This window comes from Vidua macroura, chromosome 1, assembly GCF_024509145.1.
Source record: "Vidua macroura isolate BioBank_ID:100142 chromosome 1, ASM2450914v1, whole genome shotgun sequence".
Taxonomy (NCBI): Eukaryota; Metazoa; Chordata; class Aves; order Passeriformes; family Viduidae; genus Vidua; species Vidua macroura.
Window position 1 is genome coordinate 52332265 of NC_071571.1, and position 27397 is coordinate 52359661.

At 39.3% G+C, this 27397-nt stretch overlaps 1 protein-coding gene across 2 annotated transcripts in view; it reads right to left on the minus strand.

Annotated features, from left to right (window-relative positions):
• The window catches only part of HECW1 (HECT, C2 and WW domain containing E3 ubiquitin protein ligase 1), a 248077-nt gene that overhangs the window by 29432 nt on the left and 191248 nt on the right, over positions 1–27397 (minus strand). For both annotated transcript variants that reach the window (XM_053971604.1, XM_053971609.1), the window contains 11 exons: positions 23755–23885; positions 20985–21106; positions 17964–18149; positions 17223–17357; positions 12516–12621; positions 12240–12336; positions 10223–10306; positions 9112–9221; positions 6925–7045; positions 5396–5509; positions 2468–2620 (listed from right to left, as the gene is read on the minus strand). In XM_053971604.1, the coding sequence (XP_053827579.1) occupies positions 2468–2620; positions 5396–5509; positions 6925–7045; positions 9112–9221; positions 10223–10306; positions 12240–12336; positions 12516–12621; positions 17223–17357; positions 17964–18149; positions 20985–21106; positions 23755–23885 (1359 nt within the window). The remainder of the gene's footprint in view (positions 1–2467; positions 2621–5395; positions 5510–6924; positions 7046–9111; positions 9222–10222; positions 10307–12239; positions 12337–12515; positions 12622–17222; positions 17358–17963; positions 18150–20984; positions 21107–23754; positions 23886–27397) is intronic.

Below are 27397 nucleotides of genomic sequence, written 5' to 3' on the forward strand. Positions count from 1 at the left end.
GGTTGTGTGGTTTTCATGACTGATATCAGACTTCAAGCTTTGAAAAGACTATGAATATTAATTAGTTGTGACCCTGGAACTCTCAAACTGATTCATCTATGTTACCTGGTGCTTCATAACAGATTTGAGATCAGGAAAGTGATATCTATTTCTGACATGTTATAGGGAGGAGGCTCTTCTGGAATCTTATCAACAAGCAAATTTGAGAAACAGAAGTTCTAGCTCTGACTTCGATGAGAATGAAGAAAGCCTGGGAACATCAGAAAACCTCATTCCTCAGGAACAAACAGTGACAAGGCAGTTAGTACAGTGTCCTAGCAGAAGTTAGTTTGTAAAGCCTTAATGGAGAACTGAACTCAGTTTCAAAAAGTCCAATTGGTCCAATTCCTGTCTTCACTGGCTGCACAGATTTCTGAGCACAGGACTTTAAGGTTACACACGAATAGCTGAGAACAGTCACACAGTATAAAAACATTTAGAATGTATAGATATCTACAAGCCAATCATGAAATCTATCAGGCTAATTATAAACTGATGGTCTCAGGCAATTATTCCCATAACAGGTTCAAGAAGTATTTCCAAGCACTGACTGGATTGCTTATGGTTCCCTTGGGTTCTGCAATCTTGCCCTATTTACAATACTGCATGTGCAAACCTCTTCATTCATAGTATTTATTTCCTTCTGCAGGCCAAGAGGCCAAATTTATCTTTCTTAAAAATAGGAAAACAAAAATGTCTGAAGGCCAAATAACATTCTGCATGCAAGAAGCTGGATTGATATGTGCAGTTGGAGAAACAGCCTACGTATCTAACTGCTGCTGATTTTTGAGTTAAAGGCTAACTGCTACAGAAAAGTCATTATTAGGTGTCTTTCTGCTGTTCTGTATGCCCAGGACACCTTTAAAAACCTGCCTCTTTCATGCTGAAATCTCCCAAGGCACAGAAGGACAAAATGAAGGCACCAAACACAGCATATATGTTTTGCAGTAGAATTTATCACTTGAGAAAATTGCAACACTTTGCAAGGAGAGTGTTTATAACACATAAGAGCAATGGCATGTTTCACCTGCTGCTGAGATAACATGGCAACACCATCTCTGACACAGAGGTCTGTGTTCAGCTTTGTCACAATGTGGGCAGAACAATCATGGGTTTGCACCTGCCTAGTTGGTCCTCTGCCTGGAAGTCAAAGTACATCTCCACAAATAACAGCCTCCTAAATCAGAAGTTTATCCATGCTGTCTGTTAAGATAGGACATAGGACAGACTTTATTTCTTATTGAAAACTATGAAGGCATCACATAATGTCTAATGAACAAGATTGCAGTAGTAGGTGAACAAGCTGTAAGAATTAAGCTGCTCTCTTCCTGCTAATGTCAGTAGAGAAACACTCTAAAGCAAGGATCATTGTTAGCTCCACTGCTGGAAATGATAGGACAAAAAAAATCCCAACAATTTAGAAACCATGCAAGTCCCAAGCAACATGCCATTTTTCCCCTGGCAACTTTAATAAAGGTGACAGTACAACTGTTCTTGATCTCCTGCCTGCTGTAAGCCAAGCAAAGGAGGATCTGTTCACAAGAATAGAGGAACACGTACTATTTGCAATTTAAAAGGGGTCGGAACTGCCTCCCATTTAAAAAAAAAAAAAGTATCTCTGAGAGAAGCCAGTGAGATTGACAAAGAAAACCATCATAGAACAAACCCATGTGGCAGCACTTCTTTGACACAATGAAATCCCATAAGGGACCAAGCGATGCCCAGGGCTCACAGTCTATGCTTCGCTTAACCACATCTGAAACTACCAAAGTGAAAACAACTCCCAAAAACAGACATATCTGGAGGCAGAAAGAGAAAATGAGGACATCACAATATGCTTTCAGAACTTTTGATAAAGAAACAAGATCAGAAATTTGTCTGTTTGCACACATACTTAGTAAGCCAAAATATCTGCTCACTCTTCTGGCCTTGCCCCAGACATGCAGGGACACACTGTCAAGGAAGAAAAGGGAAACTGCTTTCACTGGGCCTTTTTTAAGGCCTGTGGCAGGAACAGAGCAGCAATGTGGCTCTCAGAGAACACTATACAGGTTCCAAGTACAATGCTTTGTGATGTATAAAAGGTCACACCAGCTCTTCTTAGAAAGGGACCAAGGAGATGAAGACTTCATTAAGCAGAGCTCTTCTCCCTACCCTTTTTATATTCACACAAGTTCACAAACATCAAGTGCCAAGTAATACCAGTAGGATATTTTAATAGTAGTACTTCATCACAACTGTTTTTTCAGAGCCTGCTCTTCTATTTCTGTTAAGTTCATCTCTTCCTTTTCACAACCTACTTCCCCACCTCTTCCCAGAGTTAGCAATATTTGTATGTACTCCAGTCTAAACTGGGAGCTTTTATTTTGCTTTTCCATTTTCTGATTGCTCTGAAACAATTGTTCAGTTCTGCATAAAATGTTCTTACCATTCCAGGTGATTTTCAACAAAGGCAGACATGGGGCTGATCTGTACAGTGTAAGTGTCGTTGGCTGAATACTCAAACAGCCCATAATAGGGATTGAAGAGCTCCTGAGACAGAAGGAAAAAGAATTCTCGGGAGGGGCCACTGTAGTCCAACCTGGAAAGAAAAAGGTAGAAAAGATAAAATTAGGCTACTTACCATTTGAGTGGATTTCCTGGGTTTGTCTACATTGGCTGCTATCTTAGTAGAGAGGCCTGTGTAGTCAAGTGTTTCTAACATGATTTATCTCTCCGCTCCAAACTTGATTCTGAGTCCTGAACAAATTGAAATGCCAAAATTTCACCAATATCCAGGCTGATCTGGGAGGAATCATAACTGGGACACATGCCTTAAGTGGTTTATTTTCCTTTGTCCCAAAAGCTTAGCAAACTGGAGGTACAAGGCTCAGCCTTGCCTCAGCTGCCAGGGCAGCAGAGGGGTAGCTTTCTAGTGAGTGGGTTTGAACCGCCTGTGAACACTTGGGTTCACAGACCAGAACCCAAAGCAGAAATTGCTCTGACCTTGCTACACCGAGATGTACTCAAATCTAACTCCAAGAATGCTTTTTAAGAAACCATAAGGGTTCATGCTGAACAAGACCAAGTCCCAGCAGAATTGTGTCTCTTATGACAGAATGGCAATTCCTTGCTTGTTCCATCCAAGCCCTTCCACTTTTCTGTTATTTTCATGTGGTACACCTTAAATTGAGCTTTGCTGTTGTATGAATTTGCTCTGTAGAGAGCCTCTTTTTTTCCCTTGAATTTTTCACACTCAACTTGGAAAACAAAAGGAAAATGAGACTGAAAATTTTTCCTGAATGCATTAAATGAAAACTGTGGTGGATTTATTAAAAACAGATAATTCTCTAATAATGGTGAGTAGATTTCTTCAATCCAAAATAAACTTACATGTAGCAATATGAAGAAATTATCTGTAGCCATATAGCATGTGTGCCAAAAGATTTTCTGAGATGGACACTATTCCTTCTACTTAACAATTGTAAAATAAGTAGGAAGTTCTGCAACTGGATCAGAATGGTCTGTATTATGAAGTTATAGAAGCATAAGAGAAAGAGGTTGAATCATTGATTTGTGCAACTAGAAAGATGGCAAAGGGCAGATAGGCCCATCCTCCTGTGTTTTATGTCTGGAGATTTAGTACTTCTCTCTTTGAGGAGCTTTAGCTCTAGGATCATGTGATGACACGAAAGTCACACCCATAAAAGAGGATGGTAACAAGCCCACATGACCCACTAGTGCCAGCCATGGACCAGGTCTGGTTCTGTGGACATCAAAGTACTGGGTTAAGCCTGATAATGGCTGGAGTAAAGAACTACAAACAAGACCTGTCTATGTTCTAAACCTCCAACAGGAGACTAGCTATTGCATTTCTGGCCAAGACACTAACTCATCATAAAGCCTTTATAGTTAATTTTCAATGGCCTTTGTCTTTGAAGCATGGGAAGCTATGTCCACACAACATCACGTGGCCATACAGCATCAACACTTCAGTAGGGAGTTGGCATCTTGGAGTCCTTCCAGCAGAATGTATATTAGCATTAAGCAGCAGAAACCCTAGAGGAATGTATCTTCAGATGTAAATGAATCAGTGAAGAATAAATGAATTTGCACATCAAATTGGTTTGTAAATTCTCCTGAGGACACCGTGCTCACACACAGAAAACAATATGACTTTGGCCAGTATTAGCATTCCAAAATGGTATTCCAAAAACATAAAGTGAAGTGTGCTACATGTTTATGCTTTACTTGCAGGCCAGAGGCAAGATGAGCTGTGAAAGATGACCTCTGTTACACAATATTGAATCCATAGAGAATAAAAAGTAAGAGTGAAAAAAAACCCCTGATACTGAGGTCACTGAGTAACTCTCTTTGAGACTGGCAACTTTTGTTTCCCACTGGATGTAACCTGTCCCGAGACAAGGGACAGAAGCCCTTCACTTGCCATGACACCTCACAGCTGAAAGTGTCAGCAGTTGCTGGACATGTTGAGAGTTGCCTCAGGTACTGTCTGACACCTTTGGAACTGAAATTCTACACACATGGTTTTAGAAAAGAAGAGACTTTACATGCAAAGCTACTGAAATACAATTTCATGCCTTTGTAATATGGCACACTGGAAGCATGCACATAATGGTCTTTCCATTATAAAATTTTGTGGATTAAGCTTCCATTATACCATAGCTCTTGAGGTGAGCCAGGGTGGCTATGAAAGGTTGTGCTTACATTTGAAAACAAAAGGTCAGAGGTTGTATTTCATCATACAAGAATGGCTCATGGATTGTAAGAGCTGTAGGAAGCTTCCTGAGAAAGGCCTTCTCAAGAAACTTCTATTGCTTTCAGATTCCAACTGCATGAATTAAATTTTAAAGACTAAACAGCATTAATGTTTCTCACTTAAGATGGAAACAAGAAATCCACACATGGATAACAAATGAACATTAGTTGGCATGCAAAGCAAAATTTTTTGAAGCAAAACCAGATCTATTGTGAAGAGTTAGAGTAACAAACTGGAAAAAGGTCTGGTCTCTAACTATAGCCCTGAGACTGATTCAGTGTGTAAATACTGGCCTGTAGTTGAGTTTTCCCTTCTAGCCTGTCAAAATATCTATGGCAAACAAGATGACAATAGATTTAACCACTTAAACTGTCACTTTGAGACATCTAGATGGAAGGTGTTATAGGAAAATGTAGCATTATTGTTATTGCTATTTTTAACAAATGTTTAAGTTGATTAAGATGAATCACTTACTCAGAGGTAAAACAAAACCAAAGAAACATTACATAACAAACAAGAGAGGCTCAGCCTTAGTCAACTTGGTGTTTTGCAACATAACAGCTACTTCAGAACTGAGAGCATTCTGTGGTTCCCTACCCTTCCTCGCCGACAAACGTGACGTAGAGTTTGTTCCGCTGGAGCTCCTTGCGTGAATATGCCATTACCTGGTTGAAGGTACCTTCCAGCAAGTGGTCACGCCGTATAATTAACCTGCAAAGGGCGGCGGAAATAAAGATCTGATGACTGAGTCTTGTGTGAGCTTGTGAGGCTGAAGGTAAACAACAGCTGTAAAGAGAGACATTCGTTCTCAGAGAACTCAATAAAATGCCATCTGCTGGTGTCCGTGCTACTTGACCATTACGGGTTTCCATTGGATTTTCTATGTGCCTTGAAGGTGAATTCCTTCACAATGCCATGATTAGGTTCAAAGTGCTGCTCTACTACTAAGACTTTCTGCAACAACCCATATGTACAAATTTATACGGTAGAGGGGGCTGTGAGTTTCCTGTGTATATGAAGTCACAGCTTTCTGGAATTGGCCCCAAACACTTCCAGGATTTAATCCAGTGAATGTCCACAGACATACTGCTTCTGTGGCAGGGGAAGTAAAGGGAGTTATCAGCCTCTATTTATACAACACATATCTCATTCCCTTACTAATCTCTACAACAACTTAATGAATAGTACTTTTACACACCATCTGTGCAAGAAACCCTTCTTGTTCATATGTTCATGGACATTTTAAAACAGACCTTCTAAAATATATTTCGTATCTGCCTTGGACCCATTTAGCAGGACACCAAATGGGGTGACCACCAGCTAGTACTCCTCAGCTCTATAAAATCATTTTGCTGATGACATTTGCCTGGAATAAATTGCTTAGCTTCATACTTTTATTTTTTCCACAACAGATGTCCTTTGGTAGGAAGCCAACCTGAAGGATAAATTCAACCAGATGCCCAGGAAATACCTTAGAAACACCCCACAGCCTTTGGCAAAGTTGGATAACTATACTGAGCACAAGTTGGTACAAACTCAAAACCCAACTAACAAGATGTATGGAAAGAAACTCCACAATTAAATAAGAGAGAACCCCAAATACAGAAAGAATGGCAGAAATCTCTCCAGTTCAAATCCAGGAGGGCTATCAACACAAAGAACTACGGAAAGTTAAACCTGCATGTACAGACTAACTTCTGTAGAATCATTACACTGAGTTACACTGGTATCCTGAGTTATACATATCTACTGATATGTAGACCCAAAGAACTCGGAGTCATCCTGCCATTACAGTGATACACCTGTTGTTAATATCTGGTGGGTGTTTGCCTGGAAGGATAATTCTCCTACAGGCAAATTATAGGTAGGAATATGAATATCCCTATTAAATAGGCAAGAAATGGGAGTGTAAGAGAATACAAATCTTTAAAGAAGTAAAACTTCCACACAAAAGCCTCTTGAAGGTCACTCTTTTGCAGGGTATATGAAGATCTTATCTTTCCCTGATGGTTATGTAAGAAATGCAATCTCCAGGGTGTTTTACACTCCCTATCCCCATCTTCATGGATAATGAATGGCAAAAGACAAAGCTATGTCCCGTTAGACTAAGTGATTTTAATACTTACTTAATTTTTCCTGGACCTTGTCCATATCCTTTGGCTTCAAGTTTTCGATAGAAATTGCGCAGCTTGGCTTCAAAGTCCCTCCTGTATGGAGAAGGTGCTCTTGCACTTGCTCGCTGCAGCCCTGGAGGGAAAATAAACAGCATCCTAAGGTGTAAGGGGCTTGACATTCTTCCAGATCATGCAGCTGATGTTTCCACACAGAATCGGTTAACAAATGTTAGGAACTTTTTGCAGGTATACAGTGCACTCAGTGTTATTTTTGATCTATCTGGCATCAATAGAGTTGTAAGTTCCTGTAATTCAGTAATTGCAATGAACTTCCAGGGACTGTATCCTCTTCGCTAAAAGTACTGTTAAGCTCACCTTGTGTGTACCTTTGTGTTGCCTCTGCCTTTAACTGTGATGGAATGGAAACTGAAGGATCAGAAAGGCATGAGAAAGACTGACATATATATCTGCCTCTCATGGTCAGTGGCATTTAGGTTTTCTTTCCCTTTTGCACTTTTAAGAGATTTCTCTCCTCTGCATTGTACAGGAGATCTCCTTACTTGGCAGGATTAAACCTCTGAAACTCAGCAATGCTTCTCACTGGAGCCTAGCAGCCCAGCCAAGCTGGGAGTCAGGTTTCCCTGTGTTAATCTGACTGTATATTAAGCACTTCCAGCTATCAACACAAAACCCCTCTATGGCATCAAAAAGGATTTCTGTCAACAAGAAATGCTACATTTCCCTATTATGATTCACACATAACAGCAGATTTTTCAGCAATTTGGAATCTGTTTTGTTTTGAAAGGTGCATTCTCAAAGTAGGTGATTATTCTTTTTGTATAAACTGCCATGCCATAAAAGGCCAAATAACAGATTAATGAAATCCCATTTACCTATCTCATTACAAAAGACAATAAAAACCAGCCCTTTTATGAGAAATCTGGCAGCAAACGCTCCACAGGAAAGAAAAAAAAAGCCCATCACATTTAGTGGGAGCCCAAAGTATCATGGTTGCCATGAGGGAAGGACATTACTGTCTCTGCTGGTAAAACAGAAAGGCGTATTTACATGGAGTGCAAAGAGAATCTCTTGCAACACTTCTTTCTTATGTCAGCCTTTTGTTTTCCCCCAGGACATAAGAGAAGGGCTGCTCTCATGGGCTCTATAACCATGACAGAAATTATCAAGAAGACAGTGTGTTGCTGGAAATGAGTATTTGCCCTTGTGTTTTCACAAGAACAGTCTCCTAAGTCACATTTGTGCCATATACTTGGATTCTTGTCCTGAAGAAAACTTGCTTATGACATGTCCTGATGTAGACAAGGGGAACTAGTACTCACAATGGTGTTAAAACTCATTAATGACAAAAAACTGTTCTCCTGTAGAGAAGGGTTTAGCATTTAACTTCTTCACATCAAAAAACCTTTCCATTTTCCACAGCCACATCCAAGATTTCCTTCTCTTCTCCATTTTGTTTGAAATCAGATAATTTAAATGTATGCTCAAAAAGCTCAGCCAAAAATGAATTTCTTCAGATCACATTTCTGTTGATTCTCTCAAAATGGCCACTGGACACAGCCACGCAGTGAGACTGCAGTGGGGGTTGTGTCTCTTGGCAAAAGGGAGACATTAGCTCCTCAAATTTCTATAGCATAAACAATAACTACAGAGACAGCACAGCTGGAAATAACCTTCTCAGACAGCATGTCTTTCTGGAAAATATGTTTCCTGTCGAACCTAAGTTAATGGGTTCAGCACGGGAGGTCAGGCTAGACGATGAAGATGATCCCCTCAGGTCTCAAAATATATGTCTTGGGAAGAAGAGAAGTTTTTGGAACACTGAGTGGAGGAGACTGAACTTTACAGGGGTACTGGAAGTGCTGCAACACACCTTCAATTTGGAAGGTGCTCTTGGCTGCTGTCACATAAAATTAATGTGCTTCCATATCAGTGACTTATGCTTGGAGTACACCACTCTCTTACCCTAATCCTTTCCAATGATATAAAAAGGTATGTATCAATAGATACATAGCAGCATTGGAAACTGATACAGCAAAAAAATCAGCTGGGATCAGATTCAGAGTGGGCACTGGAATTAGCAGGCTGACAGCTGATGCTGGCTCTGAATCTGCTCTTTTCTATTTATTAGAAGAAATATCACAAATGCAAGATTTTGTCCTAATTTCCCCATCTCCTTACCTGGAGAGTTTTGGGGTGATGAACAGGGTGAGCAGCGAGGAGAAAAACTGTAACCCGGATGGAAGGCAGCCTGCAGTGGTATGTAGGACATGATATCCTCTTCAAAAAGGCTGTGTGCAAAAAGTCATAGGGAGAGATTTAGTCCACATTCATCACATGAAGGAATGTAAATATGCAGTATGGTGCAAATTCATTGTGTCAGATGTTTGGGTGCATCTCTGAACTCATGGATTCAAAAAATCCATAGGCTTCCCAAAGACAGGCTGGTCACTAGCAATGAAGAACAAAATGAATTTTAATAGATGTTTCATGCTAACACAATAGCTCAGCCACTGATGGAGAGCAAAGATGTGAGGTTACATAGGAAACAGGAACACCTTCAACACATTAGCAGAGAGAAGTAAAGATGCACGCTCTGTCTCCCAGGCTGTTTTACTCGGGCCATTTTCACGTAGTTCAGTGCTTTGACTGCTTAAATTGAAATGATGGGAATGAGTTGTAAACTTCTTGCATTAGGCAGTCCTATTACAGCACACCAACCCCATCTGGGTAATGCAACATTTCCCATCTCAGATCAAGACAATAAAATAAGTTCTTAGCTGCACTGAGGAGAAGTAGGACCTAAAGACCAAGCTCTCTGGTTCCAGTACAAACTGAAGCCTTATATTCATTACCCAAACAATGCTCACTGCACTGGACATTGAGGTTTCATGCATGTGTGGCAGCACTGCTGCAGTAAAATTATCAATTTCATGAGCAGTTAAATTATTGTAGTGAGAAAGACAAGGGATTTTTTCCCCTCTCTTTTTAATTTTTTCTTTCTTTAAAAAACAAGATATTTTTCCATTAAAAGGAAACGTTTTGACCTGATTCTTTTTTGTCTGCTACTTGATGGTAACAGCCATACTGACTGAGCTGGCTGGATTTACTGCACTGATGTAGGCTGCCTTCCAGGAAGTAAAAATTGACAGATACGCTCTGGCTGAATCATTTTGGATGGCTATCAGTATGACCTGATTTAACAAAATCTTTTCAATTATGTTGAGAAAGAGACAGATAGTATATCTGGTACTGTAAGTAATGACATTATGCTATTGATCAAATTGATTACCTCAACAGAATTACTAAATCTGCATCACACGACAACTTTTCAAGCCCATGTGTACCCTCTGTCCGAATGTAATGGATCTTCTCCCTGAAACATAAGTGATATTATGGAGAAGAGAAGAAAAAAAATACAAAACTGGCAAAAAACCATGCCATTATCATGGCTTGAGCCATGCATAGTGTAGTTATTCTTTGGTATTTTGCCAGTTCCTGTTTATTTCCTTATAAAAATGTCAAACATCCTATATGCCTGATTCATTTTCTCATCTTCGTAACAAACTTGCAAAAAAAAAAAAAATCTGTCTCTATCACTCAGTTTATTGATCCAAAATAAAGAGATTTTATTCCCTATTTTAGAGAACAGAATGATTCTTAGTCCTTCAGTTTCATGTCTACATGTCAGGTCACCAACTGCAGATTTTTTGTGTAAGCCTATAACTAACATAGCACCTTCTATTAAAAGAATTTGCAGGAATATCACTTCCTTTCCCTCTGTCAGTTCCATCTGGGAAATAACACTCTAACATATACTTGACATGAATTAATCACACAGACGTTACACATGTTACACATGTGTTGCATGTGTAAAATCATACCTGCTGTTAATAAAAACTGGGAAACATAGGATAGGATCCTATCAGCAGAGTAGGATCATGGAAGATACACAGATACAGCCTACCAGTGTGTTTCTAAAGCACTGCATTGTCCAAATATTTTTATTCTAGTATTAAGTCAAAATATGATACATCCAGTCAAGGATATGCTCTAGAACCTTGTAATCAAGGTTCATAAAAGAAGGACTTTGCATCCTCAGAGTTTTCTTAACACCTGCTGCATGAGCATTAGACAGTAGCTTGGATCACTCCTGGCCCAAGGTATAATCAGCAATGACCTGTAGGCAAAAGGCTCAATATCCTGTTACAAATCTCATTATGCACTGGCTAAGCTGTCTAGCCCCTATCACTGGTCAATTTTATTCTCTGCTCAAAAGGCGATAAAAGCATTATCTGTTCTCTGGGAAATGAGAATTCAAGTTATAGCTGAGAAAAAAAAAGTAGTCTGGAATAATTTGATGGTGAAGATAAAAATTTCTCAGTTACAGAAATGTACATCTTGAATACTGAGAGTATTTTTCATTCTATTTCTCATTTTATTTGCATGTAACAATTCCTCCAGAAGGAAGTCTAATCCTTACACTCAAAAAATTCTTTGTCTGGCCCTCAGAGGTAAATGAGAAGTCAGTAGGGCTACCAGCAGAAAGCACACTTCAGGAATTTGGAGGTCCTCTTCTCCTTCAGCAGTCCTGCAGCCACACCTCTGACTGCACAGTACAACCTAAACTCTTGGTCAAACTCTCAGCTGGTGCATATGGGCACCGCTGACATTGATTAACACCAGCTTAAGTTCTTGACCAAAATCAGTTAATTCGAACTTTGGAATTCAAATGAGTTTAAGTTATAACGGTAATTGGTTCTGCTTTTTCTGTTTTCAAAAAATCTAATAGGAAAGGAATGGGCTTAAGAAAAAGAATGACACAATATAAATACTTTGGAAATTACTACCTTTAAGTCAAGTGAGAAAGATTAAAGACAAAAGTACAATCCACTTCACATTAATGATCCTATTTCTTTATAAAATCTAGGGTGACTATATCCATGACAGGGGTGTAAATCCAATCATGAAGCAAAATCCTGGTTCTGCTGGACTTATTAGGGTTTTGCTGCTGACTTCCATCCAAAAACTCTTTTAACTCTATCTTCTGAAAAGCAAAGTGATAATTGCAGGTGAAGGCAGAGTTTCTGCTCACTATTTGCCCATAATTATTTTACTTCTTGGATGTCTATGGAAAGTAACTATAGTAACCACATGGATCCTGGTGCTTCCCATCTACTTTTTAATGGTGACAGTTCCATAGGAGCTCCAAGTTCATCTTTTGTACTACAGTCACTAGAATTTGTTTTTTTCCACTACAAAAAGTGCTTCCTGGAAGTAGGGTACAGCAGTCTGGAGAAAAACAGTACCTGAGTGCATGGTTTCTGGCCAAGCTGGGCTGACGCTCCTGCAGCATCTCAAAAATGTTGGGTTGGCGTAGAAATGCAACAATCTTGTCATTGTAAGCTGGAAAAGGTAAAATCAGACCAGAGGCTTTATTTGCCATGTCACCAGAACTCTGCAGGGGCACACTGCACTGCCAGTGAGGCACAGGGCAACACGAGGCAGCACACATATCTCATGAGAAGTCCTAAAACCTACCTTTGTGAGCACTGCTTTGACAAGAAAAAGAAACCTTGGCTTACCCAGAGGTAATGCCTCGTGATGGTGATGGTTTCGAATAGCTGTTACAAGACTATTGCCTGGTCTGGCCAACAGAGTAACTCCTCTGTTTCGAGAGACTTCAGAGGCCTACAACATCAGAGAAAAGGAAAAGAATGATCAAAACTGACCACCAGTCACTTGAAAGATTTGTCATCTTTACTTCTATAACCTTCAGAATGGTCCATGATGCTGACTGAAGGACAAAAAGCATGCATGAAAATTATGGCTTTACACTCGAGTCAACTTAAAAAAGGCAAGTAATTCTGTGCTTCCAAATGAAGGTACGCCATTATCCATAGCTATGACACCTCCTCAGTGCTGAAGGTGCCAGAATATAGAAGTAAATGCACTTCAATGAAAATAAAATCTCTGTAGTATCACACTACATACTCTGTAGTATCAAACATGTCTTGTTTTAGCATAACTGCATTACTTCAAAGTTTTTACAGCAATGTTTTTGAAAAGAGAAAAAACCCACAATGCTGTAGTGTTCATTCAGTGTTGTTGAAGGGAAATTTAATAGTGGAAATAACATGAGGAAGGTCTATCTATGTAGATCACAACACAAAAAAGGCTGTATTATCCCAGAAGGCTGCCGAACTTGCATAACCAGAAATTGGATTGCACACACTGAAAAGAAGAACATAATCCAAAGAGCTGATAAACAGAGTAGTAAGAAGGAAATTTTTCACTGCCCCTTAACTGAGGCACTTAAAGAAAGCCACTGTCTTAAATACACTACCTAGTGAAGGGAATCATGTCAGAAAGTCAGAGTCCTTAAAAGGTGGGAGAACACTTCGGTATGAGGATATTAAAAGGCAAACAATGACATCTGGCAATGTTTGCATTACGGCATTACTTGCTGGGTAACTTTTTGGAGACTTGTGAAAGTTATGGGGATCCCACCTGTCTCTCATGTTTTCCGCCAGAATATGGTCACAGTGAGGCCAAGAGAGGAATCATAGAATGGTATGGGTTGGAAGGGACCTTAAAAATCATCTAGTTGCAACACCCCTGCTACAAGCAGGGACACCTTCCACTAGACCAGGTTGCTAGGGCCCCCTCCAACCTGGTCTTAGAACACTTCCAGGCATGGAGCAGCTTCACAGCATCAACAGCTTCTCTGGGCAATCTGTTACAGTGCTTCACCACCCTCACAGTAAAGAATTTTTTCCTAATATCTGATCTCAACTTACCTTCTTTCAGTTTAAAGACACTCCTCCTTGTCCTGTGACTACAGTGTGAGGCTGTATTAGGACAAGACGCATTAGGAATTCCAACTGCCACTCCACTAGGCTAATAGCTGCTCCTTTCTTACTGCACAAATTATAGCATTTGGCAACCACTTCAGGAAGAAATCACCCCAACTTCAGTATTTTAAATGCTTAACTCTGCATCCAAGCAAATGATGCCAACCCATTTTCAGTGGTACAGCCAAAAGCCAAGTCTTCCAACTGGATATACACAAAAACTGGGAAGTTAATGTGCCTGGCAAGCTGTCTTTTGGAACCCGTAAAGCTTAAAATGTTTACATGTAACTTGATACCAGTCAATGCACTTGATATGTGTCAACACACAGGTTAAACAATAAAAAATCTTAACTATTCTAATCAAACACGTTGTAATTTAAAACACAAAACTGCTGTGCAAGTGCATGGTGAATGTTTTGCTTCATCATCCAGTTAGGATTTCACTTGTACCCTTTCACTTTGTCTCCTCCTCACATGCCCACAGGCTAACTCACAAGGAAAGTTTAGATCAGGCTTAGGCAGCTTTTCCCCTGTGATCCAGGCATCCACCCCAGCAAGCTCTTTGTGGCCTTTACAGCATTCACTCCATGCTATGGCACAGGGGGGAACCTTAGGTGCAAGAGGTGCCCTGTGATCCACTGCCACAGTGGGCACGAGGCCCGTGTGGGAGCAGCCATTTCTTGGGCTGTTTATTGGCAGCACATACGGGCCCGTGACCAGCTGTACTAGTTAGGATGCATGGGAGGGTGCTAAGGCTTTGTTGGGCTCAGCTTCTTCACTTCCAGGCAGCGCTGGAGCTCAGGTGAGGATGCCTATTCCTCAGGTCCTTGTAGAACAGACTTGCAAAGGAATGCAGATGGTGTCTAAGCCTGTTTTTAAGGGTGATTGCTAACTCATCCGTGACAAATCCTATGCCCTTGTTGCTACACATAATTTTACTGACCAGAAGACAGAAAGGGGAAAAGGAGGAGTAACAGAGGAGTTAAACACATATCTTCCATAAAAATTAGGGCCAGGTGTTATTTGCTCATCACTTGGGAACTGCATGGTACTTCTGCCCAGTCTGAGCCTGGCTCCTCCTCTTCCTCTTGTCACCATTCATTTTGGTTAGCTTTCCAGTGCCTGGACATATTTCTCCTGGAGCAAGAATTTTGGAAAGAAATGTGTATTGTGCCTATGAAAATAAATTTTCGCTCCCTTCTTCCCATCTTCCCAGTTCTGGTTTAAGAGATAAAGTATAGATTGTAAGAATCCAGTTCTGTACACACCTCAATAAACTGGTGATATAATTCTCTTCATCACCATCCCTAGGCATTGCTCATGCTGTGTTTGGTCTTTGCACATTTATACCTCCGAACAATTTTTCTCTGGCAACACAGAAAAACTCCCAGCCCTCTAATTAACTTCCATTTTACTAACAATTCTCTTTCCACTCTTAGCTAATAGAGTACAATAGCTATCTGACCTTTGCTTCCACAAGTCAGGTAACTAGGAGTAGCAACAATCCCCTTTCTCCTGTAAAAGACTGATAACTCTTAAATAAGTGTTTAATAAAGAACTTGTAGCAATTTTTTTTCAAATTAATATATAATACCATTTAATATCAGTAATCTACACAGAACAATGGAAGTTTTTCCAGAAGTCCTTTATTTCATTACCGTGGCTCTTTTCTATGTCCTCTCTGGCAACCACAACTTCACTATTCTGATGTCCTTCAGGCTCCTTTGACACATGTACATAACACTGAAAACTGGTGAGTTGTCCTTCGTGGTCCTTCATACTGTCCTGGTGACAGCTTCCAGAGGCCACACCATCTGCTCAGCAAAGAAACCAGCAAGACTGCAGACAGATGACACATGGCCAGGACAAAGCTCCATGTGTGAGTCTACAGACATGAATTATAGGCCAAAGAACACCCAAATGCACTTGGAGGAAATGGCATTGAACATGAGGCTCTTAATAAATGGAGTGAGCTGCAAAGGGCTGAATATTTTCCTTGTAAATGAGGGACTTTTAGGCACCAATCCAAAGTCCTTGGAAATCAATGGGAGTCCTTCCAGTGGAGCAGCAGACATTTCCAAATGGGAAGCTACTTGACTACAATAAAGAAGTTTGACTATGACAAGGATGTGGAAGCACTGTGGGACCTGGACCACCAAGACTGGGAGATGACTATTTCATTGGCTGTTCATGCCAGAACAGTGGCCTCAAAGCACAGTTTTTGATTTCCCCAGATAATCATTACTCAAAAGTATTCAATACTTTTGACTCCGTAGCCTTTACTGGTTTTTTTGGGGGGGTTTATTGCATATTGCTCCGTGCCAGTCTTGCCAGTGTTTGCAAAACCAAGTGTATTTTTTGGGCTAGGTCATCTGAGTTGCTCAGTGGTGTTTCTATCCCTGACATGGTGAATGTGCAAGCATGGACTCAAGCATGAATTACAGTGCAGGTGGCTATCACAGTCATGCCAGTAATTCAATCACAGCAGCAACACTAAACTGAAGGCTGCTGGCAGAGGGAAGTTGCTAAGCTGGTGGGAAGATATGACTGAAACAGATCCATTGATACACTTCTATCTTCAGAAAATATGATGCTGTATTCACCGAAAATGGAGAAGACATGCCCAAGCTATTCATGCCTGGTTTGCCTTTCGTCCTGAGGAACTGACCTCACACCCTGTTCAGCTCCTAATCCCAACCCACCTGGCAGTGAGAGGTATTCAGACTGGTCCGGCTGCAATAAATTTTGATGCTAATTTCACAAGCATTTATGTGGATATTTTTGTGGAAGAGAAAGACCGTTTCACCATAGTTCATCTCTAGTTCTATTCAGCAACAATCTTTACAAATGTTTAACTGTATGGATTTGCTATATGAAGAATCTGATTGCTGGTACTTTTTCCTACTTAAATCCACAATGCAAACACAGTATTTATGCTTCTTTCAATCCTGTCTATGGCCCTCAGTGATAAAAATCATCCCCATGATATATAGGAAAAATATATAATGTGACTGAAAGCTGGGAAAGCAAACCTCAGCATACATTACTGCACTACTTCTAGGGAGTCTGTCTTTTCAGAGCACAATGTCACAGTGGGAATGAAGAAACATATAAGGTATCAGGCTATAAAAAAAACCTAATTAATAACTTAAGTAAAGCCAGGCCAGGATGCCAAATATGGATTCTTCTTTTAAAATCTATTCTGTCATCACTTCAGTTATGCTTTACTTGCTTATTATTTTATTCTGAAAACCATCAAAATATAAACCAGCAATCTCTGAAATAAACCCTTTGGAAAGACAAAAAAATCCCTTATTGTCTTTGGAAGATAGACATTAGCAGGACAGTCTGTTTCAATATTTTTAAAATATAAGAAGTTCTTATAATTCTAGAGAAGACTGATGTCAAAAGCTCCTGAGTAGATATGAGCACAGTTACCTCTCCAGCGCTGTAGCTACGGAGTCGCTGGAGATGTTGCCGGTGAGTCAAATGATTTGGGAGACGCCCATTCTGCAGCGGGATCCTGGGATCTATGAAGGTGGTAGCACGGCTATTGTGGTCAACGAAGAAAGACTGAAACACAAAGGAACGATGGTTTCTTTAATAAGAAGACTGCCAACCCTGTGATGGTATTGCGGGAATGCAGCAGGAAAACCAGTGGCAACTGTAAGTGGGAAATACCTTGGATAAGTATAGCCCATGGAAGGCACCTGCAAACAACAGGACCGGCCTACTCAAAGCTAGAATAGCTCTTAGAAAATATCTGAAGCTGTGTAGACCAAAATCATGTGCAATGGCCATGATGTAAACAAGACAGGAGAGAATAATATTATTGGAAAATGCTGCTTTAACCTATTTGGTGGTTCCAGAGGCCAGTCAGCAAAGCTTCATTTGAGGCAGACGCACTGAGTCAAATTTTGCAGTCACAACAGATCTACTCTGGCTCAAACTTTGTTGTCAGTTCAATGCTGCCTTGCTTTGGTACAATACTCTATAGAAAGTTAGAAATGCTTTGAAACTTTGAAGCTTTTTTCCTGATTCTAAAGTAACTCCCCTTGCTGCTTGTGTTGTTTAAACCAAACCTTCACTGATTTTGAGTCAAGAAGGAAGGAACTTTTAATAATCATGTTGTCTGATGTGCTGTGTTAAACAAGTGATTAGTTTTATTGGCACTCTTACCTTGCCCTGCTGGTCAGTTTTTATCTCCCAGCCACGAGGAAGCTCCAGTCGGGTATCAGCAAACATGTTGATAAAATTTACTAGGTCTCTGTTATGCTGATACCGCTCAAAATTACGAGCATCTCTACGAATCTTCAGAATCATGTGCTTCAAGCAGGTACTGTTGGTGAAGACTCGATAGGCACTCTGTGAGATGGATAACAGAAGGGAAGAAACCCAGTTCTGATGTCAAAACATATTTGGTTATTTCATGGGCCACATGCCCAAAGAACTGAAACAAATCCTGTTAGAATCAAGAAACACTTCAATCTCATTGTTTTGAGTTGAATGAATACTTTACATGCATATGCAGAATTAAGAAATACAATCTGAAAAGTGAACTGTCCCACACATTATGCACAGTTAGCTTGTGTAAGAACTGCCTTTTTAATGCACTTCAAAAATGGTCAGCTGAAACATCACACACTCAAGGCGCATGTAGTTGACCCTTTCACTGCTTTTATTGGTCAACAGAAACACTGCTTGTGGGCCTTGGCAGTGCCAGAGAGATGCAAAGACAGCTGTGAACATCTATTTTTTCTGTAACTGAAATCAAGATGTCCGTGATAGGACTCACGAACTTACAAGGACCCCAGTGCAGATGTCTCCATATGAACTTGCTACCTTTTTTGTAGTGACTATACAGCCACAGGGTAGGAACAGACACTATTTAATTGTCTGTTTTTGGAAGAGGTGAATTGTTTCCTGGAATGGAGTATTTGTTTCTGCAATGACTACAAAGCTTGTCAGATGGAGACGCTTCCTTGAGTCCAGTGAATGCCACCCCTCAGGCAGAAAGTTGTATCTCACAATGGGCATTAAATACACCTCTAGAGGAAGTGGCCAGAGGCAGCTCAAGGGAGTGAACTGATCTGATTGCAGAATAGGGGTCCAGTGAACTGTATTTGTTGTTCAATGTATGTTGTTCAGTGTGTTCAATGATAGAGCATCGCAAAATAATACTTGTGCTAACAACACACAGGCCCATTCACAGGCTACTCTTTGAATCCTTCACTTCAGGGAAAAAGCTCGTCAAGACAGAGTAGAAAACGTCACAAAAATCTCCTGAACCTTTTACTAGAGAGAAAATGAGTGTCTTGGTTTGCTGGTCAGCCCAAAGGATTGATTACTCATTAGAGTAATAAAGATCACTGGAGGACTCCTGTCTTAAGTGAAGTGAGCTCCAGTGTGCAGACCTGGAATATGTCCAGAGAATCTGACCCAGCAGTTTTGAATTCTCAATTTCTATGCACGTTTAGTGCATTTTAACCACTATAATTCAATAAAACATCTACAGGTATAATCTTTATGATGTAAGGATTTATTGTGGTGACACCACTGAGAATGCTCCCTGTAGCACAAGGTCCCTAATTATAGCAAGGGTTGGTAAATGTTAAATCACAGAGATAGGATCTCTGCCCTGAAGATATGACCTGCTTATAACCCAGGAAAGCTTCATGGTCACAGATTTTTAAGATCTTAGCCTACTACATAACAAAAGTTTTATTTTGATCTAATATATGATCAATGACTGCCTTGAATATCTCTAAGCTGCACTAGGGAAACAAAGAGTGTAATGTAGTTTTGTCTCTTCATGGAAATAAAATATCTGAAAAATGAGAGGCTTTCCTTTATAATTCTAAATGCTGGATAATATTTTCCAATCCCAACTTCAGTGGCATAATTAATAGCTTGAAATTTTAATAGGGGCATGTGGTTGAATATTACACTCGTGTTAAGGCAAAAGTTATGTGGGCCATTATTCAACTGGTATCTGTATGACCATTTCACAGATGTTTTAATAGATTATTCTGGTTCTCACATTAGAGACAAGTTTTTAAGACAAAACTGAAGCCTCTTTCTGCTTTTTTTAAAATTTCAGTGAATATTAAAATTGGGATTTATTATCTTGTGAGCTGTTCTTTACACAATTATGGAATCAGTTGCTCATTTTTCCAACAACCATGCTGGTCAAAAATTACATGGCCCCCAGCTATAAATCATCATATATCACCCTGCTAATGGAAGAAATTACCTGCACTCCATAACCTAGTTCAGGGAATGTCAGGTGAGTTAATACATCCTTTCCTTGTCAGGATCTCATGGGTGATAATCTCTGGCAGATGCTTGGAGGTGGATGGCTGGCTTCAATCCATGAAGTGCCACAGCCAAAACCTGATGTCTGCAGTTAGCTAAAAGGCTCTGCTGAGGCAAATCTCAGTGTTTTACTGTCTCTTCCTTTTGAAAAGGAAGATCATTGCTACCCAGAAATGGATGACTTCCCAAATAGTCAGAAGTTACGTTTAGATGCCTTGTTGAACTAAATTCCAGATATGGCAAACTAGGAATGCATCTCCTTGTGGGACTGCCCTATCTGCTTCCTCCTGATACTACATTTTTGCCAGTCCCCTACAGGTTTGCAAGAAAATGTGTGGTTTTACTTCACTAATGGAAAAAAAAAGTTATTTGAATTTTGAAAATTTGTTTTTATTTGTGTTTTTCCCAAAATAGCTACACTGACACAAATCAGTATTTCTTCCACTCAGTTATGCCTGCCCCCTTTTTGGGAATTCAAATTGCAAGAGTTAATTTTTTTCTCTCTGTTTCCCTTGGTGATATCTGAGTAAGACTTGGTGGTATCTGAGTCAGATTTCTCAGGATGTTGGATCAAAAGACAACAACTTCATTGCCTGCAGCAACAGAATCAACCAAGCTGAAACCAAGGGTTCCTACTTGTTCTGGGAGGATAACATTAATGAGCTTCTCTGTACCATGGACACTCTTGTGTGAGGCAGAATCCCAGCAAGAGCCTCCTTGGAGCAGCCTGGCTGTAGTGTCCCCAGCCTGGTCTGGTGCTCAGAAAGGACAACTGAGCCCCAAGTCACACAATTCAGATTTACTGTGCATTCTCCCTGAAATTCTGGGACACAGCACTGGGACTCAAAAATCAGTAGTGTGAGAGAGCAAATCATAGTTACTCACATAGTTTGCATGCAGCACAGTGAAGAACTCGGGATTGGTGATGAACTTCACAGCTGGAGACTGCAGCAACAAGGTGATTTTTTGAGAATTCACAGGAGAAAGGGAACCTTCCCTCCTAATCTCTGCACAAAAAAAAAAAAAAAAAAACCAAAAAAACCAAAACAAAACAAAAAAAAAACAACCAAAAAAACCAAAAAAAACCAAAACAAAACAAGCCACAGAATCTTATTAATGTAGTGGCAAGCACGGTCTATTATTTAACCTTTCAGAAACAGCTGCAGAAGTGATGATACAAAAAAGCCACCAACTGCCCAATGCACCTACCTCAGCATTCCCAAGACAAGCAAACTGATGGATGCCCTTATGTTTAGTGATGCAGTGTGTACCACAGCAGTGCAGGAGCTGAATGGTTTCCTGAACTGTAGCTTATGAAACTCTATGTCAAGTCCGCTGCTGTCCCCAAGTATAATGTCACCACAGCAGTTTTCACCAGCTGATGGTTTGGTTTAGTCACCCAGGTCCATTCTGGTTTCCCCTACAGCTGATTTTAGAGAAATCTGATCTCCCAATCCAGCCTTTACTTTAATTGCACTGGTTTTGAAAAATCCAAGGTTTTGGGGACTTGTATGGTAAAGAAAACAAAAGCAGACACAACTGCATTATTTTTAATCTGTATCAATTAATGAAACACAGGAGCAGAACTGAGCACTGAGAATGTAACTTTGTAGAGGTAGAAACTCCTGATGCTCTTTAGCTACCAGAAAAATTCTTCCTACCATTGAAATATGGCTTTGGTGTTCTGGCATTTTCAAATAAAACTGCATTTTATTTGCAGTCCAAGAAAATTGGATGCAGATGTCATCAAGAGAATAAATAAAATTTCGCAATTTTTTTCTTATCAGTTATAAATTCTTTTTTCTTCTTGCTGCACCCATCATATTATTTTATCCATTTAAAACTGCAGACTGAATCAGTTTATGGAGTTAAATTGATTTATACTGGCTTAAAACCTGGATTAATGTGCCTTAATTGTATTCCTTCTGATATTTTTCATTTAAATTAAAAAACAAATAACAAATGTATAATACTGCAGCTTTTTCTTTCCCTAATGTGTTTACACCATCATTGACCTTCTAATTCTTGGAATTTTATACAATATTGATGCTTTCTTCCAAAAGTAAAGCAATTATCTATAGCAAAAATAATTTCCTAATAACTTATAGTAACATTTTTCACACTGATTAGCTCTTTGGGTTTAAAACAAAAGAGTGCATGTTAAATAATCAACTGAACTAAATACTTAGTGCTGGTAACTCCTATTAAATTGCTATTTTATTGTCTATGATACTAAATGATTATGGATATTACAAGTAATGGCTACATTATTTATAAATACTAATAATACAATGTGAGCCTCATTTCCACTTCTCTGACATAGAGAACTGGGATCTCCTTATGAGATCCACTGTAGATAGAAGTCTCTCTTTAATTGCAATACAAAAGATGGCAAGGAAACTTTGAGCATCAAATGTTAAACATTCTTGGCCAAAATTGATTTTCAAGCTTAAAAAACCTAATGGATCAAAACAAACAAAATTGAATATTTTTCTAAACTTGTTAAAAATTTTATTATTTCTCTATGTATTTTTTCCTCTTCAATATGGAAAACTACGAACATTTAAGCAGACAATGTGTTGGCTCTTTCCCATTACCAATCCTATTTACAGAGGGACAGCAAAAGGATAGCAAGAAGTTGGATTTACTCATGGCAGACAATACAGAACACAATGTTTGGTGGAGGTAAGAGTGATCCAGAGGAAGATGATTGCTCAATCATTTTGCTGGTGCTAACAAAGCAGAGAGTTATTTTTGCATGGTCTCAAGATGCATAGTGGGCACTAGACTGATTGCTGATATTCCCTACTTGAAACAAACACTTAAGACTATGGTTTCCTAAATGTTTTAAGAAAACATTTTTGGTAGGAGTGAGATTACCACCAAAAAGAGTAGAAGAGATCCCTGCCATCCCATCCTGCCTTGGGTACACATTTTCCTCTTCTTCTTTGTAGTAACCCTCACTCTTGTCTCCTTATGTAACAAGCCAGATTAAAGATCCAATCTGGCTGTAAAGGACAAGGACAAGAAGCCAGGCTATTTTTCAGGCAGTTCAGCTCTCCACTCTGGTATGAGGTCCTGTCACATAAAGTAGTGGTGAGCAAAAAGACAGCTGTGCCTTCTTTGGTGACAGCCCACACTTAGGTCAGCTCACAGCTATCACAAAACCACACCTTTAAAAACCACAAGTATTTCATACATGATGCCAGGGCCACTGCAGGTGCAATCACATGGGCAAATGTGGCAGTGCAGAAGCCAAGCCTAGAGAAAATAAACTGCAAATGCCCCAAGCTAAAAATGACACAGCTACAAAAATAAGACAGCACTATTTTTGCAACTACTAGGTGAATATATTCACTACTAGGTGAATATAGTACTTGCAAAATACTTCTTTCATTTTCGTTTCAAATGGCCTTTTACTAAAGCAAAAATGCTTTGTCTGTCTTAGTAGTTGTTAAAGAAGAACTGAAACTGTTGTATCCAGCATTGTGCTTGTAGCTTCACATCTAAAACTGTATCTTCAGGTCTTTTTTTTTTTTTTTTAATTAGGTTTTTCAACCTGGTATAATAAAATTTCAGTCTCCCCTGGAAATGCAGATTTCCCCAGAACTGAATGGCACTGAACACTCCTCTCAGAAGCTTTGTTGCCCCATACCTGGGCTTGGCTGGGAAGGCTCTGCCTCAGAGTCACTTCCTCCTCCAGTGGGAACTCTCTCCACCCTGTTGTTTACCACAGTGTCATCTTCAGTCCTCTCTGTTGCGATGGTTCGCTGGATGTTTTGGTACCTAGATACATTCATAGAAAGGAACAAAAAGATTCAGTTAATAGAGGTGATTTCTGGTTGCTTTCTGCTTTAACAATCAGCATGTTTCTGAATGATTCCAATATTTCTATCTTCAGTGTACAACAGAGTAAGAGCACTGCTGACTCTTGTCTTGCAGCTGGTGCAGCTGCTCACACTTGGGCCAACCCGTACTCCACAAACTTGGCATTTTTCAGTGACTAACAAATAGCCACAGAGGGTGCCAAGTCAGGAATACTCAAACTTTAAACACATATTTAGGCTACATGTTGCTACTTTGAGGCTTCCCTTTAAAACATCTAGACACCTGGAACCCAAAACTAGAGGTGGATCATGGTTCCTCCTCTCATTTAGCCTTATGGAAGCATAACCAATGAAGTAAGGATCAATCCTGTGATGCTCTGGGTAACTTTCAGTCTTTCTTATTAAATTACTGGATGCACATCCTGAACCATGAAAATAAATCATCTTTACCTGATGAAGAACAAACAGTCTGGAGTATTTTGAATTCACAGAAATCAAATTCTCCTTAACTTGTTCACTCATAGTGACAGATGAATTGGTGAACATGTTTTCTTTGGTTCTACTGGCAAATAATGAACATGTCTTATGTGTATTATAAATACATTTTTTACAGAAAGAGACAAGGAAAGAAAAATAAAGCATAAGGAGGAAGAAAGAACTAGAAAAAGAAAGAAAAGCAAAGCTAGAAAATAGGTGCTCTTAATTATTTTAAGTAGCTTTTATTCCATCCTGATATTCTTAATCCTTCTTTCTCCATGGCATTTCCATGTGTATTTGAAACAGGATGGCTTTACTGCCTGCTTTTAATCTGATCCAGCGTTGTTTGTCTTCAATTTTTCTGACTTACACTCTTTGCTTTCCTCAGCTCAAGCTCTGACTTACAGATTTTACTTACTTTCTGCCTCTTGATCTGTTAATGCACGCTTTATTCCAAATTAGAAGTTAGCCATAAGTAAGTTCCTTAAAGTGACATGGGATCATTAAAGACAAGAGTTAGGGTTTGGCTTTTTGATATCTCAAAAGACATAATCTCCAGCAGCTCATTGCAAGCCAATCTTAGGCAAAAGGGCTGGAGATAATTAAGAAAAAATAATTAAACTTTTAATAGATTAATACTAAACTTTCACAATGCTACATGTCCCCCTCCAGTACTCAAAGTCATTTAAAGCTACATTTAGTGTGTATTTTGATAGTTTTAAGAAAACATCCATCTTTACAAGGAAATTCTGACAGCAGGTTTTGCAACAGCATGAATTTACTGCAGTTTTAAAGCCTCTGTTTTAGACCTACATTTTGCAGCTTTATTCACTTGACTGCAGGCAACTGAATGAAGTTTCCATTCCAGTACTGGAGCAGTTTTACAACACCCACATGCAATAGAAAGGAAAAACCAACCACAAAACCCCCCAGGTTCATATAAACAAGGGATATAAGCACACATATAGAAAAACCCTGTACCTTCAATTTAATTAGATGGTAGAAAATCCCCACTGGCAAACCCCAAAGAGCAACAGCAGCTGTATGCCAACAAAAGACTATGCATTTCTTTTGCATCTCAATACTATAAAATCACCTTATATAAATACCCAAAAATGCCAAAGTAATTGGAGAAAACATTGGAAGTGCAAAAGTTAGGGAATGCCTCCTTTCAAAGTGATTTGTCAAAGAAATGGAGCTTAAGAAATACCACACTGTGGCTGTCTTAACCATGATGGTTATAATTTCTTATGTTGATTATTATCTTTCAAACTAATGCAAAGACTAGTCTAGACATACATATGCTGCGAAGTATCCTTTCAATAGAGCTTGAACAACAAGGGCTGTTATCTGCTTGACCAACAAGTAAGCAAGTCAGGTAGTGCTCCAGAAAATGAGCAAGAGCCTTTAAAATAAGAAGCATGGATGTTTCTTTGGTGTTTGCCCAACACCTGGATTCCAGTTTTGCATTCCCAGTATTCTCAAGTGGCTTGTACAGCTAAAGGGAAGCTTGGAGCACAGAAGGAAAGCAGGATTAGGTTTAATCACAGCTATGGGTTTTTTTCAAGCTGAATTTCCAAAGCTTTGTGGTTTTGGCTGGGCTGGAAATACCAAGCTTCCTTGTAATATTTTGGTCTTTCCATTCCCTTACACAAATTGAACCAGGAAACCAAAAAAAAAAAAAAAAAAATTTGTTTAAAAGAAAAGTCACCAAGCTTTTTCAAACTGCAGAGTGATGTTGAGTCCAAATTTTGTTTGAGGTTAGAGCAAAAGTTCAGGCTGCTGCTAATTCTATCAGCAATGACTATGTTTGCTGTTGTCTCACCTAAAATGGCTCTCAGGTTTGTCTGCTGAAAAACATTTCAAACTATTAAGTTTGAAACACAACAAAACAAAATTCTGAAATGAGGGCTTAAAACAAAGTCCAATCCTCCACAGTGTTGATAATAACTGTGAAAAGCAGCTCACATTCCTGAAATGTGGAGACATGAAATATCTGAAATTAGATTTAGGACTAGAATAACTTGAAAAATATAACAGCCAGGTTAAAACTACAAAAATTACTTGCCACTGGGCAAATACTCAGGACATTCAGTATGAATCCCTTTTATTAGAATCTTAGGAAAAGTTCACAGGTAACAATAGGAGATCTTTCTATTCAACTTCTCAAATCAATAGAGCTCCTTGGCAGAGAGAAGAGAATCCTTAGTCCCAAGAAGCCATGACATTTCATGTTTAATAACCTGCAAAGTCTCCAATGGAACTTGCATAAGTAGAGATTTGCCACTGCTGAAAACTCCATACTTCTCCCTTTGTAACTGGATATATGAATACTAAAAATGGAGAGATTCAAATAATATCAATCTTACTAACTCTCAATTCCCAACCCAGACCAGTGATAATCAAGTAATACCCAAGACAGACAGACAGCCTACATGAAAACACTGAATAATATGAGGGAAGGAGGTCACAAAGACAATGCCTATGCTTCAGTTTCTGCTGTGATAGCTGGTTTAATGATTAACCTGCATTAACTAACAGAATGGTAAATCACTCTTATAAGCATTTATTCCTTTCATGGTTGTTCTGCACTTCCATGAGTTCAAAAAAAAAAAAAAAAAAAAAAAAAAAAAAAAAAAAAAAAAAGAAAGAAAAGAAAAATAAATTATTTCCACAACAGCTCCACAAAAATTGGATGTATCTCCACAACAGCTTTCTGGTTTCTGTGGCAGATAACTTGCTTAAGTGGTAGCCAAATAGTATGAGCTTTGACATAGCTAAAATCCCTCTTGAAGACCAATGCTAAATGGCAGAGAAGTCATATAATCCCTTGAAAGAATCTCCATTAAACATTCACTTTCTTAAGGGTTTTATTTTTTTTTTTTTGGTTTATTTTTGTTTTGTCTTTTTTATATTAACATGGCAGCTTGAGGCTTTATGAGCAAACCTATAATGAAAACAAATACCAAGCAGGTTCTCTCATTTCTGCAAGAC